Below are 16,567 nucleotides of genomic sequence, written 5' to 3' on the forward strand. Positions count from 1 at the left end.
GGCCTAAAGGCCACAAGGCAAAATCCATGTATTTTTGCATGGTACCCTGAAATGCACAAAGTAGTAATAAAAGCTAGTTCTAATATAGACATTTTCTTTAGTAGATCTCAAAACACTTTACAAAGGAGATCAGTATTATTATCCCCATTTTACAGCTGGGGAAATTGAAGTACAGCTGTGAAATGACTTGCTCAAAGTCACCTAGCAGGCCAGTAACAGAGCCTAAAATAGAACCAGGGCTCCTGAGTCCCAGTACAGTACAGTTCTCTATCCGTTTGGCCATACCGGGGTGTGTGTGTGTGTGTGTGTGTGTGTGTGTGTGTGTGTGTGTGTGTGTGTGTGTGTGTGTGTATATATATATAAAAGTAGGGAGAAGAAGGCTGCTGTTGGGCATTAACTCAATGCACTTTCATGGTCTGATGCTGCAAACTGGCACATGAGCAACTTTACTCAAGTGAGTAACCCCACTGAAATGACTTTTTTTTTTTAAGAGAACTGCAGCCGCACACTATGTATGTTCCAGATGGTCTTTACAGCATAATTCTTTCTTTTTTTTCTTTCCTTTGAAAAAAAATGTATACATTTTTCATATACAAATAGAAACTTCTGTTTGGCAATTTTCTTTTTTGACTATAATCCCAGTGGTCATGGAAAAGTAGTTTAATGAGATTCCAGATTGTCTCCACTTTACTACACATTCTAATCCAACCTTCTGAAAAGGTATATGAAATGTTACATAACTAGTGACAATATCTTTATTAACTAATCTCAGATTTTATAAGATAAATACAATGAAGTAGATGACTTACCAGCCAATTCAAGTTTAGCTCTAGCTTCTTTATCTTTGGCAATAAATCTGTATTCACCTTGGTCACGAGGCTTTATTTCGCACACCTGCAACCTATGGACTTTTCCTTCACTCATCATCTGATGTTTGTCACCTTGGACTATAATCATGTTATTTCTTAACCACTTGACTTCCACTCCATCTTTATTCAACTCAGCCATGAAGATGACATCAGAGCCTGGAGCTTCATAAATATCTTGTGGTGGTCGGATGATCTCAATAGGAATTTCTGAAATAAATACCCATTAATTTGAAAAGTGTTTAATCTTTCTTCTAATTACTAAGAACTGGCAGAAACTCCTTTTTAATTTTACATTTACCTTCAACAAAAAGTCTTGCCCTTGATTTTCTGTCATCTACTCCACAGGAATATTCACATTCATCCTCTAGTCTACAATCTTTTATAATTAATCTGTGCAAATTTCCATCCTTCTCAAACAGATACCTTGACGGGGATAAGGGATGGTGAGAGAAATAAGTGAATTAAAACACAGAACAAACACCAAAACACGACAAACACATTTTGAAGTTTAACAAGAGAAGTGTGATAAAATGTGCATACTTTTTGCCTTCTCTGATTTCGCGTCCATTTTTGTACCATTTTACACTTGCTTTCTCTTTGGAAAGCTGGCAGGTAAAGACAGCGTCATCAAATTCAGTGACAGTCTGGTCCCGTAGGTGCTCAATGAAGTCTGCAGGTGCCTCTGTGATAAGGAGCTCTGCAACAGATTTGTCTTGTCCAGCAGTGACGGTGTATTCGCCTTCATCTATAAACCCGCAGTCTTTAATGATAAGTGAGTGTTTGTATTTGTCAACTTTGTACAAAATGCGTCTGTCAAATGTAACTTCCTCGCCATTCTTTGTCCACTGAAGGGTTACATTGAGGCGATTGACTTTACACCAGAATGTGACTGATTTCTTCTCCATTGTCTCAATATCTTCAAGAGGGACAACAATTCTGAGATCCTCCTCTGTTGAAATGAAAAATAAAATATGGCTCATTTACATCCTTATTTAAATCAGCATTTGACATAATTAAATGTCTGTAACTTTTAAAATACAAGTTACTTACCCAGTACTGTTAAGGCAGCAGAGCTCTTGACGTGTTCCCCTCTGGCGTTTGATAGTGAGACAGTATAGGTAGCTTGATCTGCAAAGTGTGCATCTCTGATTCTGAGTGTGTAAACTAAATCCTTATGGACCATGATGGATTTTGCACTATCGAATATTGGCTCCTCATTTTTGTACCATTTAGCTTTGGCACCTTCTGTATTGACCTCACAGTTAAAGACAAGTTCTTCTCCCTCTTTAACTACTTGATCCTTAAGTGGAGTTATAATCCTGAGTTTTTCTGAAATTGAGAAAAAATATTGCATCTTTCATACTATAAAAGAATAAAATAAAATGTGCCCACACCACTTACTAAAATAACCAAAAGCTTACCAATCACTTTTAAGTGTGCTGTTGCTTTGATTCCACCAACCATGATGGAATACTTTCCTTCGTCTCCTAAAATAGAGTCCTTAATGGCGAGTAATCTCTTTTTGCCATCTGAAATGATGTCATACTTATCACCAGCCTCAAGTACTTTATTACCCCTCAGCCACTGTACTTCAAAGCCATCTTTGGATATTGAGCAGACAAATTCAGCTTTTTCTCCTTCTAGTACTTCAACATTTTGTGGTCTGGTAATAAATTCTGCTGCAAGTTCTGTAAAAATAAATGTTGAACATATATTATTTTTTCTGTATAAACAAAGCAAAAGAAAATTGCATACCCTTGTCTACCTGATTTTTCTATGAAAAAATATACCAAAGTAATTTTCTTACCGTGTACTTTGAGTTTGCCGGTTGTGCGAGTACTTGGAAGCCTACAGCTGTATTCGTCAGCATCGTCAAGGCGAGCATTATGAATGACAAGAATTCTCTTTCGGCCATCAGCAATTTGTTCATATCTACCACCTTCAGGTAATTCCTTATCTCCTTTAAACCAAGTTACTTCAGCACCAGGCTTAGAGACTTCACAAATGAATTTCACAGTGTCAGTTTCATTTACTTCGATATTGGGAAGATTTTTGGTGAAAACAGCTTCCTCCTCTATAAAAAGAAATTTAGAAGCATTTGATTAAAACAAAATGATCAAACTATTGTTCTTCTTTCACATGAAGTATATTTAAGAGTAGATTTAGTTTTACCTATAACTGTTAGGATGCCCGAGGTTCTAGCTGTTTTTGCTTCACATGCATATTCTGCTTCATCTTCAAACAGACATTTGTTGACCACAAGAATATGCTGGGCACCTTTGGAAATTATGTCATACTTTTTGCCCTTTCTGATTTCAATGCCATCCTTAAACCACCGTACCTGTTTTTAAAGCAAATTGATATTGTAATAGTAATTAATGTTAATGCATTGCATCATCAATTTTAGCATTGTGTTACTTTGTAATAACATAAGGTTGAGATTTTTTTAAAAAACCATAACCTCACACCGAAGTATTATTCAGATAATATGAACATGATATTACAGACCTTGACATTTGGGCGGGAAATTTCACATTCAAACCGAGCAATCTCTTTTTCTTTCACTTCAAGGTCGGTAAGGGGCTTTGTAAAGTCAACACGAAGAGCTATAAAAAAATATATATATATATATATAAGTTGAGAATAATCATAGTTATGCAAGAATAAATCATTACAGATGATAGTAATATGATTATTAATAATGCTAACAACAAAGAGGTTAAATTACGTGACTTACGTTCCACATTCAAGAAGCAAGAGGTCTTGAAATCCTTAGCATCACAGGTATATGTTCTAGCATCATCTAATGTGCAGCCATGAATAATGAGTTTTCTGACCCTGCCCTCAGCAATGATATCGTGCTTCTTTGTTTTGTGAATTTCATGTCCATTCTTGAACCATTTCACCTCTGCATTTTCTCTGGATACTTCACACTCCAGTACTGCAGTGGCTTCCTCCTCTACTGTCTGGTCCTCAAGTGGTTTAGTAAATTCAACTGGGGGTTCTAAAAGAAGGATAGAAATTAGAGATGGAGAACACCATAATTTTAGCCATCCAGCAATCAATACAGGATTATTCCCTACAATACATTCCTGAGTGCTATGTCTAATCTAGTTTTAAATTACTCTCAAGTGATGGGGCTCCTAAAATTTCTACTGGGACAATAATCCACAAGGCTAAAAGATTATTCTGTTGGAAAATTCTTTACTATATTCAGTTTATTTTTCCATTTTTTTCAGTTTTAGCCTATTACAGTTGTAAAAACAAAGATGAGGATAAACAATTTCCTTGTCTCCGTGGTGCTTACAGTTTTAGGTACTTGTAAATCATTATCACAAGCCCCTGTACCTTAATTTGTTTAGCCAAGCTGTATATATGTATTGTAGTTTTCATCATTTCTTATAAGTAATTCCCTGCAACCATTGCAATTGTTTTTGTGTCGCTTCTCTGAATTTGCTCCAGTTTATCAGCTCCTTTCCAGTACTGAGATAACTAGAAATGTATGCAGTGTTTTGGCATGATCTAACTAGTTTAATATAAAGAGTATCCATAGACTTCCTAATCCATGATGGATTAATAATCACCAGACAGATATAATTATGCTAACCAGTTTACCTTTTACAAAAAGATTTGCTTGTGTTTTGAAATCCTTTGCAGTCAGTGAGACTTCTCCAGCATCTGTTAACTTGACATCTCTGAGAATAAGCGAGTGTACTCTTCCTTCAGCACGTGTTACAACCTAATTAAACAAAAAAGCATTTTGTAAGTATCTACACTAACTATATGAGGACTCTTCAATTCAATGTCATTTACTCTTTATTATTTTTATTGGGTACATATTTTGGACAATTTCCTTCTACATATGCATGGTGGATCTAGGACACTTTCAAGATTTTTGATATATATATATATATATATATATATTTCCTCTTATCTGCACAGGCACTGGTATTAGAGTACTCCCACGCGTTCCAATGAGAGGAAGTATATGTCAAAATCTAAAGAAATTACATCTTATATATAATAACTTAAAAATATATGTTCATATTCACATAGTGTGTGTGTGTTTAAAATAGATTAATGACCTCTTTGTGAATAAAACAAATAAATATACTTATTCCCCTTTGCAAGAATGCATTAATTGCTATCTTAGCTCATTGATTTTGTAAAATGGCACTTAACTGAGACCAAGTTTATTTTGAATTGGTGCTTATAAACACCAAAGTAAATATGGGCAGTGACAATAGCTTTATGGTGAAAAGTGGGTATTCCTTGTGACTATGTCTGAAGTAAAAGCGATAGGAGAAAATGTGCAAGAACTGAAACTCTCCTTATACACACATTTTACTCACTGTGATAACATTATACCAGTATATTTTAGTAGCTAAGGACCCCTAGTGAAGGGAGTGCTCTATGATGGTCCAATGCTGCATCTGCTCTTGAATAATCTCTTGTAGCTGCACTACTCTTAGCTCTATATGTATTCTAGGAGTGGACCCACCAGCATTACAACCACACAGAAGGCTCCCACTACCGACAGAATGAGGTTCATAAAGTATCTCCTAAAGAATTATTTTAAATTATTTGTAGGAAAGTATAAAGTCAAGCAATAGAAGTAGTTCTGGTAAGGTGAAGGCAAATGGGAAGTCTAAATTGAGAATGAAAACAGAGGAGATGGAGTTGTTTCTGAGAATACTCATTATGCCCAAAATAAATATTTATATCTTTGAAACACTTAGCTGAAAGAAGTTCAGATGAAGTAATAAATTTGCTTGGCCAAGATAGTTTAAGGTAAAGAATAGTCAAACCTCAAATCCCATTTTCTTGTAGAGTCAGTTTGACTCTTGGAAACAATGGTGACAGTGTTTAAAGAAGTTATTTTAGAGGAAGTGATGGATCAAATAAACATGGAGCGCCTGAACGTGTATTCCTGTGCAACCAAATCTTTTGGTTGAAGCCAATACGAGCTGTGAGTGTGTAGGGGAAATCAGAATTAAGGTATAAAATCTCATTAAGTAGTTGAAATGAGTCAGAAAGTGGCCCAAATGGACAAGAATAAGATGATATTCCTTAATGTTTAATACTGAAGTTTCAGTACCTCTTACTATATTTTGCAAGTCCGTAACAATGATTAATCCACTTCATTGACTCAAATGCTTGCACATTTTTATTTCAAAATATGAAAGTGAATTTTACCTTGGTTTATTAAACCTCTAATCGGCAGAGTTTCAATTCTGTTTACAGATCTTTAAGTATAGCAATATGGATGACAGTTCTGAGTTTGGCTAAACTGAGTAAAACTCAGAAAGATCTCACTGAAAACAAGAATCCTCTTATTAATATATGAAAAATCTACAGTAAAAATTAAACTAAACTTCAATTTGCATTAAAGAAACACCTACCAGCATTATTACAAATTCTGAAATTTCATTAATTTGTGTAATTCCTTAGACATTTACTTGTGTTTTCCTACAAGGCAGCGCTACTTAACTAGCGATCTGAAGGCATTACACATAATAAAGAATGCATCCGAATAACTGCATCTTAAAAATTGTAACATATATTTTATATTTTTTATAATATATTCCCTACTGTTGGCAAACTTAAAATATTCAATTAACTACATTCCAGGCAGCTCAAATCTCAGAGCTAAGAGTCAGCACTTGAAGAAGGGTTAAAAATAGCTAGTGAGAAATGTTTGGCAAGCAAACCTGCCTAGAAAGTTATCTGGAAAGCCTGATCAAATGCCTGAAATGGAATTTCAGTCTTCCTAATCCCCATATATGCAGAACTGGACCGCAGCTCTGCTTTCAGTGGAAAGAATCAGGAACTGCATTTATCCATAAAACTCACTCAAACTGCAACACACCTTAGCAGGAACCATTTCATACCTCTTGTGGCTGCGATTGCCAACAATTCAGGCACAAAAAGCTTTTTACTCTTGTGGTCAATGTTTTGAAACCTTTTAACTTTTCTTGGTGTGATAAATACACATGCTATTTCAGATCCACTTTATTTACAGAAAAATACAAATTTATGTTTAAGTGAGAACACTGTACATCTGAAAATAGAAGCAGCACATTCCTCTGTCTTAGTGCTTCTGCTGTTGGAAGGAGGGAGGTAAGACATAAAGGAGAGTGGGGAGGAAAGGAAGAAAGGGGGAAATTAGGAGTGGAAGAAAGCAGGTGGCAGGAAGTCTCTTTACCTTGTCACTGGGTTCCAGTTTCTGTCCATGCAAGAACCACTCCACCATGATTCCCTCATAGGAGAGCTCACAGTCAAAGGTGGCTGATTCACCAGCTGTCACTGTTACATCCTTGAGCGGTCTGAGCAGGCCAATTACTCGTGCTTGGCGAGGGGGAGAAATCATCTTCACATTAGTCACTTCACTCAAGAGAGAGCTGCTGCCCTACCCACTAATCTCTATGGTGACTTCTCCCAAGAGAGAGAGACATGGTAATGCAAAGCTATTTAAATTCCCTAACTAGAGAGGGGCCACTTGGGGTTCTTAGGGGGAGGGTTGGGCACTGGAGATTCCCTATTTGCAGAGCCTGTTTCTTTAAAATGAACAAGATCAGCAGGAAAGTTGCAGTGCATCTGTCTCCTTGCCAAGTCCTGCATGCCTCTTGCTAGATAAGGCATGCGCCTTCCAAAATAGCGAGTGCTAGGATTGGAGGGAGAGACAAGTGGTCTCCAACCATGTGATCTGTCCCTGTCCATCAAGCGCTTACTTCTTTCCCCAAATGTTAATGTGGTGGCAACCCAGCAATTGAAATCAGAAATGTCAGCACAGCAAAGCTTTTGATTGTAATACTTCAGTTGCATAACAAATGATAACACAAGACCACCCAGAAGCCTTAAAGTCAATGTCTTTTTTCTCTTGCTCTAATAAAAAGAAACTATAAAAATTATATTTAAAAAAAATCTTAAACTAACAGGGATCAAGGTCATCAGTGACCGAAACTTTAGAATCACTGTCCCTTCAAGGAGTGACCAGGGGCTTGGTGCAGTTTAGTGATTTAGCCACCCATTCCAAACAACCAGCTGTGTGATGTAATGATTCAGTTAGTTTCATTTTAATTAATTTCTTCTAATTTTAAAGACCCAGCATTCACTATATCTATTCATTCATATACGAATAAGACACTTACGTTTCACTCGAAGGTGAGCACTGGATTTGGCATTTGCTGCTTGGAAGTCCACTCCACCAGCTTGGTCCAAACGTACATTGTACAATACGAGGAAGTGCTTTTTGCCTTCCTCCTTAATTTCACACTCCTTCAAGAAGGAAAACAACAAAGTATAGAAGTAGTGAGCTGCGTTTATAGAATTTCCGCAGACACACAAAGTATATATTGTATGTAAAACAACACTCCTGTGCAGAATATTTTTTAGAGATACATGTACCCTTGCTATATTATTTCTATATTATTTCTAAAATATCCATAATGTCTAGGCAATAGATACTTTTGAAATCTGAACTGCTACGAAATTGCCTAGTACAGCCAACAATTCAAATGATGTGCTTGCTCATAAATCCACTTACGGACTATTTCCATTAGCTCTGCTGAAGATATACATTTATTCATCAACAATGCACTGACGAAGTGGGATGTTGGGAAGAACTTAGATATATTGAAGACACTGGCTTGTAAGCACTAGCAATAGCAGGTGTCTGGCAATGCTAATGAACATATCAACAGTCTCTCATTACAAAAGATAGTCCTCATTTTAGATCCACGTTTCAATCTCTCTCTCTCTCTCTCGCAGACACAGAAACTTACAACTATCTCACTTTTCCTATTGTTTGTTTATTTCCATCAGGACTGCTGAATTCGGTGTTGCCAACTCTTAGGTTTTTCTAGGTTTTTTTAGGTTAGTCTCTTAATATTTGGTGGTTTTTTTTAAATCACCAAGAGTCATACAAATATGTAAGACTTTCAGCCTCAGTTTTGATTTTAAAAAGTAAGTTTCTAGCGTTCCTGGTTGTGGAGAAAAAATAAAAAATGTGAATCGAGTGCACCTAAAATCTCAAAAGTTAGAAGGTAAGTTAAAAGAATCTAACATGTATTTTTTTATCTCATAGTTGTTATGAATCTCTGTCCACACAGAAGTCTGGGCTTAATCGGCATTATGCTTACAGGTGATTGGTTCAGGGTTTCTCCTTTTAGTTTCCAGCTGGCGTGGATATCTTCCTCAGAGATTTCAGTATCAAAGCGGGCAGTCTCTGTCTCAATTACCTCCACACTGTACAGGTGGCGCAAAATCTTAATATCCCGCTCTGAGAGGTGAGAAAAACAAAGGAACATTTGATGCCATCAGCCTTCAACAGAAACTCACAAAAAGAGCTTTACAACAGAGAGGCATTGACAAAACCACCCTACCTTCAATGTTGAGTTTGGCAGAGGTTTGGTCAGTGCCACAATCACAGGTGTATGTTCCAATGTCTTTCTTCAAAGCTTTCTTGAGGATTAGGATTCTCTTTTTGCCATCAGCCTTGACAACAACATTTTTGGATGGAGTTATTTCTATGCCATCTTTCATCCATTTCACAGGAGCATCTGCTTTGCTAATTTCACATTGTAAAATCACTTCATCTCTCTCTACAGCAGTATAATCTTGAAGCTTTGCAGTAAAGTAAGGATCTCCCTCTGCAAATACAAGTTGAGATAAACATATGACAGTTTTAATTGTTTTAAAAGCACAATTAGTCCTTTTAATAAAGTTTGTACCATCTTAGGCCATGCAGGATACATAAGGCATAGTCTTAAAGCTTTTTATTCCTGTCAAGTGTCTGAACAGAGGATTAACAACAATACAAATTATAACACTGTTATTTTTCTGAGTGTCCGAACATTTTGATATATATTTATATCGGTTGTGGTGATTTGATTACAAAAGCCAGCAAAAACCTATTAGCAGAGCTATTCAAAAGCAGCACAGGAAGAAGTAAATTCAGAGTAATAATTGCTAACTTCAGTGGAAAATATTGTGCTGGCTCTCCAAAGAATATAAAGTGCTTAGCAGCTCCAAAGCACTGTACATATATTAATCAACAAATCCTCACAACAGTTCTGAGAAGTTTTTAAATAATTAGTATTATCTTTGTAAACATAGAAATGGAGACACAAAGAGATTCAGGTGACTTGTCAAGAGCACACACTGCGTTTGTGGCAGAGCACGGATTTGTAAACAAGACTTTCTGATTCCAATAGTGTGTTCTTTTTTCAGGAATATATATAATATCCAATATGTAAATTCATATTGAATAAAAATAGGATACACTTACCAATAACCGTGAGTTTAGCTTCAGAAGATTTGTTCATAGCTTCCACTCTGATCTGAGAAGTGTCATCAATAGAGAGATCTTTAAATATGAGTGTATGGAATTTGCCATCATCTTTCATTGAAACCACCTTACTGGTATGCAGTCGTTGGTCATTCTTGAACCAGGCAACAGGGATATTGTCATGAGACAGTTCTACAGTAAACTCTGCAGTCTCACGCTCCTTTGCTGTTACATCTTTGAGAGGAGTAATGAATTTCAGACGAATGCCTAAACAAACAATGTGTCTCATTAATGATTATATTTATGTAAAAAAACAATTGAAAGACAACTATCCAGTGTATTATCTATAGAAACATCAAGTCAAACAAACCTTCAATGATCAACTTGGCACTTGTTCTTTTATCTTCAGCTTCAAACATATATTTAGCTTCATCTTCAAATGCAACTGTCTTAATTACCAGGGCATGTCTTGTGCCCTCTGAGATAATTTCAAACTTCTCATCACCCGCGATCTCTTGTGTTCCTTTCAACCAACGGAAAGTCTTGGGTTCCCTAGACACCTCACATTCAAACTTGGCCTCATCCTTCTCAAAGACCTTGACATCACTGAGTGGAGTGATAAAGATGAGAGGTAGTTCTGAAATCAGAGAAGATCATTACAAGTTCAGAGATGCATTTATTCTGGCTTTTTTATTGGTAGATTTAATAAGAAAGTTTTGTATGCACTGAGAATGTCGCCACTTTACCTTTCACTTTCAGATTAGCTGCACTTTTAGCATTTGCAGCCTGGAAGGACACTTCTCCAGTCATATCCAGTTTGCAATTATAAAGGATAAGAACATGCTTCTTCCCATCTTCGATTATTTCACAGTTCTGGTTTGAAGGAGGAAATAAATATAATTTTTCTAAGCCATCATCCATCACATGTTACTATGGGGAATTTTTATTTTTTAAATGTACATTGTGATTTAAAAAATAATGAAAGAGGCTTACAGGTGAAGGTGTTAAAGTTTCTCCCTTTAACTTCCATATGGGGTGGACATCGGGCTCAGAGATTTCAACCTCAAAACGAGCTGTTTCACCAACAAATACCTCCACTCCATACAGGGGGCGCTCCACTTTTATTATACGAGCTGGAAGCACAAATACACAGGTCAACTTTACTGTATTAAGCTATATGTTACAAGGTTTTCAGCTGGGGTCCAGTCGGAAAGGCGTGGCCACTTACGCTCAATGTTAACATTAGCTTTTGTCTTGTCAGTTCCACAGTCACACTCGTAGTTGCCCTTATCACCATCTTCAATCTTCTTGATTTTTAGGATACGGCGCGTGCCCTCAGTCTTTATGGAGATTCTCTTGGAAGCTGTAAGCTCTTCTCCATCTTTGTACCATTTCACCGGTACATCTTTGCTAAGTTCGCACGCCAGAACGACATCATCTTTCTCAATAGCAGAATAGTCTTGTAATTTCACGGTGAAGTATGGATCGGCCTCTACAAACGGCATATTGGTTGTGAAACAGTTAGTAAACTTGCAATCAATATATAATTGAAGGCATATTGAAATGTAAGAAGTTATTAAAACAAATGTTTTGTCACTGTTCCTTTAAGAAATTGTTTATATTAAGTGGTGGTAATACTTTACCTAAGACTTGGAGCTTTGCACGAGTGTGCAAGCCCTTGACTTCAGCCTTTATCTCAGAGATATCATCAAGTGTCACTTCTCTCATTTCTAATTTGTGAGTCTTGCCTTCTGCATGAATCAGAACCGTTCTGCCTCTGTGGAGTTTTTTGTCATTTTTGAACCAGGTCACTAGCATATCTTCATGAGAAAGCTCAAACTCAAAGTAAGCCGTTTCCCCTTCTTTCACTGTTTGGTCTTTTAGAGGTGTGATGAACTTCAACCTGACACCTATAATTAAACATTACTAGTCAGTACCTTAACATTAGGCTAGTGAAGTTCTAGAAGATGTGCTCTTTAATAATTTTCACAGCGTCTCTGCTCATAATGAGATACTTGCCTTCCACAAACAATCTTGCTGTACTCTTCTTCCCTTCCACTTCAGCAGTGTATTCTCCTTCATCATCAAACTGTGAATCATTGATTACAAGGATGTGTTTCTTTCCATCTGCAATGATATCGAATTTGTCTCCGACTTTGATGATGTCAGTGCCCTTAGACCATATAACATTGGCTTCCCGGGTGAGGACACATTCAAATCGAGCCTGACGCTTCTCGGGAACAGTGACATCTTTCAGAGGCACAGCAAAGTCAAGTTCGATTTCTAGAAACAAAACAGAATTATTTTTTTTCAAGCACTCAGTTTGAACTTGGACTAAGTGATACTATACTCTATTTGCTAGTAGTGTACCTTTCACTGTCAGGATGGCTGTAGTGAGCGCATTGAGTGCTTGGTAGAGGATTTCACCAGCCTGTTCCAACTTGACTTTGTGTAAGGTTAGGAAGCGTTTTCCTCCGTCAGCTTTGATTTCACAAGTCTGGAGAAATTACATGTTTTTAGTAAGAAAACTGGTATCCTAAATACACAATATTGGACTGTGTTCACAAAAAAGAAACACTCCAAATCTTGTTTTACACACAGGGAATAGTTGCCTGTTAGAGAACAGTATTGCTACAAAATCAAAATGATTTTACTCGGAAGGAAATTTTAAAAAGTAAAATAAAATACATTTCTTTAACGCTCAACTTCTATTTTTAATTTTTAGGCTACCCTCTAGCAATTTACATGGGCCTGGATATTTTTGTTGTGATGTGAAGCCTTGCAAATTATTTTATGTTATTTGTTGTGAAACATAGTTCCTTGAGGAGGACCACATTTTCAATCATCATAAAACTTAACCTCTCTAATTTCTGTGCTGGAGCACTGGATGACTGCAGAGACACAACAGACCAGCAAAAATTTTACAATGTGACTAACATAAAAGTTTGTGGAACTTTCTCACAGTATTCTCATTTTAAATTAACTGCTTTTTTAAATGGGAGGATGCTTACAGGTGAGGGCCTCAGGATTTCTCCTTTCAGTTTCCATTCTCCAGGAATATCTTCCTCAGAAATTTCTGTGTCGAAGTTTGCTGTTTCTTTCTCATAAACTGTAACATTCTCCAGTGGTTTAAGCAGCTCAACCTCACGCTCTGAGATGCACAAGCAAACATGTGTAACATAGTCAACGAAAGTTTTGAATATTATTGTTTTGAAAGGGTGAAAATACTGGCATATACAATAATTACATATAATATTCAGAAAAACTTCCTTACCACCAAGGGTCAGTTTAGCTGCATATCTGCGACCTTCAACTTCCACTGCATATTCACCAATATCTTCAGGTGTCGCATTCTTAATTTTGAGGTAAATGAGATTTCCTTCTTTCAAGATCTCTGTCTTTTCAGTTGGTTCAGCTGGAATTTCCTCATCTCCCTTGTACCATTTAAAATTTGGTGTATCCTTGACAAGATTGCAAACAAAAGTAGCTGTACCCTTTGGTTTCACATGCTGGTCTCTTATAGGTTTCACCAACCAGTCTCTTATCATTTCTGCATGAGAAAAAGTTAATTAAAAATTAGGGTTCATAGGCAATTAATACATATAAGTGGGTTCATAAATAGAGAAATAAGGGCTTCTGAAATTTAGGTTATTCCAATAATAGAAGTTGTCATATGCAACCAGAGTAGAACATTTCCCAAAGACTTGTTTGCAATTTATGGAGGGCAGATGGCTAGGAGTGTCTATATCAGGATTGCCAAAAAACCAAAGACCCTCCAATAAATCATAGCAATTTATCGGGGAGCTGAGATCAATCCATATATTTGCCAAAATTATCTACTAATTTTCAGCAGATAAAATCTGCCAAATAGGAGTCCACTTCCAACAAAATTGATGAAATCTGGTTAATTCTGGCATAGAATTTTGAGCACTACTCCCCACTGATCCCGACTGGGAGTTCCACATGAGGATCAATATGACCCTAATCCTATAAAACGATAATCCTGATTCATCCCTCTTTGAGTAGCAACTTTTCCTATAACTTCAGTGGGAGTTAGGCCCTTAAATACCAAGAGTGAACATTTCAAAATGTGTTAAACAAAGGTGAAGAATAATGAACCCATTACCTAAGGAATAAAAATAAGGTGACCATCCTTTTGTGCTCCTTTTCAGCTACCAATCAAGTCAAACTTTCCTAATTTTAAAGCACCCCAAACATGCACATAAATTCAAAGGAGAAAAATTAGAGTTTGATTCTGATTGCTTACCTATTACTTGAACAACAGAGTCACATTTGAGGTCAGTATCTTCCACTGTCACAGTATAAGTGCCAGCATCAGAGTCATCTGCATCAGTGATGGTGAGGGCGCGTTGCAAACCAATAATATTCAGAGCGTACTTTCCAGGCTTATCATTTATGATCTTTCCATCCTTCCTCCACACCACATCTCTCTCTTTGTTCAGCTCACAGCTCAGATAAAATGGCTGCCCTTTGACCACTGTGACTTGTTCCTCAAGAGTTTTCACAAAACGCACTGGTATTTCTGTGGGAAGAGGGAAACATATTTTGATGCATTTTATTTCTTATACAGCATAGAGATGCACTACATATAGAATGAAAATATGAAATGATCAATGGAAATTATGATATTTACTGAAAACTCACAATATACAAACATATTTAAAGCTGTAAATTATAAATTTAAACATATTTAAAGCTATCCTTTAAGTTGTTGAAGAATCTGAAGCATATTCAGGGTGCAAGGAAATACCTTCAACAATGAGTTTAGCTGTGGAGGTCTTTTCTTTGTTTCCCAGACGTAGCACACAAGTGTACTCGCCAGAGTCTGAAAGCTGGACATCAATAATATGCAACTTCCTGTCTTTGCCATCTGCAATAAACCGGTGCTTTGGGCTCTCTCGGATGTTATTTCCATCTTTCATCCAGCTGGTAATTGCAGTAGAGGGAGAGATAAGAACCTCAAAGATTGCAGAAGAGCCAATAGATTCAGCTTCTTTCAGCACTATGTCCTTCATTTCTTTGACAAACTTGAGTGGCACAGCTTTAAGTTGGTAGGTGAATGGTGGCTCCTCGGGAGGTTTTTCACCACCACTGCCCGGCCTTAGTTTCCTCCTCTCGAGTTCTGCAGGGGATGGTGTCTTCTTGGCTATAAGTCAGATGTAGAGATGAATAAACTCATCCCAATTTAGAGTTTTGCTTGTATGCATGCTGTAGAAACTGGGCTGAATGAGGTTCATGAGCCAGACGCTTAGTTGCCAGTTTGACAAAATTGACAGTGATGCAATTAGAGCACAAAAACTGCACAATCAAACCTAGATTAAGCAGTCCACAATTCTACCTGGACCCTGTTAAAAGCTGGGGTGCCGTGCAGTTTTTCATGCTCAAAGTTTCAACTGGGTTAAAGCATCCATTCACTTTTGTTATGTCTAAAACACCCACACTGAGATTTGATATGCCCTCCTTTACAGTTTTCCTCTTTGATTACAATGTATTCATAGTAAAGCTTAATTTGCTTTGTCCAGAATGAGGCAGAACATAATCAGAATCATAAGTCTCTTTATTTAATCTGAATGGCAACATTTTAGAGAGATTTTATTTAAAGTTTAATATTAATCTCTATTCTAAATTTGTCCATCATTTATGTCAAATATGACAATATAAGCAAGGTTAAGTTTCATATCCTGTGTTAGTGGCTGAATCACATGGATTTTTAAAGATGATTTCATTAAAAATGTAACTTCAGAAATAGGAACAAATATTGTCTTGGCAAAAAAAAAAGAAAAAGAGAGAGATAGACACAGTTTAGATGAAACTTTATCAAATCCTTGTCATTCTAAGTCATATTTGGGAAGTCTGCTGTCCAGTCATTTACAGCACAGAAAGCTGAAAGCATTCATTATCATTAGGATTTTATACATGCAAACTTTGCACTGTTTGTATTTTATGATCATTTTTCTTACCTTTAATAGGAGTTTTAACCTTTCCAGGTTCCTCTTTTGATGCTTTGGGCTCTGCAGTAAAACAGCAATGGTATTAGCAATGTATTAAGTCTGGTTAAGTAGATGTATGCATTAACATTAAGATAAAAATCTTTTAAAAAATGACATTTTCTCTTTCTTCTGTCTCCATACATACATATACTCATACAGCGAGGAGAAGGGTGTAAACATATACATTTTTATACAACATATACAGTCAATAGTTAGACTGATAGTGAATATTTTGAAGTATAGCATCTAAAACTGCATATCCTGTGGTAGATATTAAGAAGTGGAGCTTAGGAACCCTCCCTTTAACAATATTTTGTTCTGTCGAAAAACTCGGTCATTTTCTAAGACTCGCTGTGAAGTGGCCATTCACTAACCCTAAACTCTCAGTTACGGGTTTT

At 36.6% G+C, this 16,567-nt stretch overlaps 1 protein-coding gene across 1 annotated transcript in view; it reads right to left on the reverse strand.

Moving 5' to 3' along the window:
- Positions 1-16,567, reverse strand: part of TTN (titin) — a 297,668-nt gene that overhangs the window by 93,630 nt on the left and 187,471 nt on the right. The window contains exons 149-175 of the mRNA XM_034786056.1: positions 16,140-16,190; positions 14,930-15,325; positions 14,426-14,701; positions 13,433-13,708; positions 13,170-13,309; positions 12,529-12,655; positions 12,178-12,441; positions 11,802-12,068; positions 11,387-11,650; positions 11,152-11,291; positions 10,905-11,031; positions 10,529-10,795; positions 10,159-10,425; positions 9,254-9,520; positions 9,011-9,150; positions 8,021-8,147; positions 7,075-7,217; positions 4,485-4,608; positions 3,607-3,873; positions 3,378-3,475; positions 3,042-3,210; positions 2,677-2,943; positions 2,291-2,557; positions 1,920-2,198; positions 1,410-1,818; positions 1,168-1,292; positions 810-1,076 (exon numbers count right to left, since the gene is read on the reverse strand). Of these exons, the coding sequence (XP_034641947.1) occupies positions 810-1,076; positions 1,168-1,292; positions 1,410-1,818; positions 1,920-2,198; positions 2,291-2,557; positions 2,677-2,943; positions 3,042-3,210; positions 3,378-3,475; positions 3,607-3,873; positions 4,485-4,608; positions 7,075-7,217; positions 8,021-8,147; positions 9,011-9,150; positions 9,254-9,520; positions 10,159-10,425; positions 10,529-10,795; positions 10,905-11,031; positions 11,152-11,291; positions 11,387-11,650; positions 11,802-12,068; positions 12,178-12,441; positions 12,529-12,655; positions 13,170-13,309; positions 13,433-13,708; positions 14,426-14,701; positions 14,930-15,325; positions 16,140-16,190 (5,811 nt within the window). The remainder of the gene's footprint in view (positions 1-809; positions 1,077-1,167; positions 1,293-1,409; positions 1,819-1,919; positions 2,199-2,290; positions 2,558-2,676; positions 2,944-3,041; positions 3,211-3,377; positions 3,476-3,606; positions 3,874-4,484; positions 4,609-7,074; positions 7,218-8,020; positions 8,148-9,010; positions 9,151-9,253; positions 9,521-10,158; positions 10,426-10,528; positions 10,796-10,904; positions 11,032-11,151; positions 11,292-11,386; positions 11,651-11,801; positions 12,069-12,177; positions 12,442-12,528; positions 12,656-13,169; positions 13,310-13,432; positions 13,709-14,425; positions 14,702-14,929; positions 15,326-16,139; positions 16,191-16,567) is intronic.

This window comes from Trachemys scripta, chromosome 11, assembly GCF_013100865.1.
Source record: "Trachemys scripta elegans isolate TJP31775 chromosome 11, CAS_Tse_1.0, whole genome shotgun sequence".
NCBI lineage: Eukaryota > Metazoa > Chordata > Testudines > Emydidae > Trachemys > Trachemys scripta.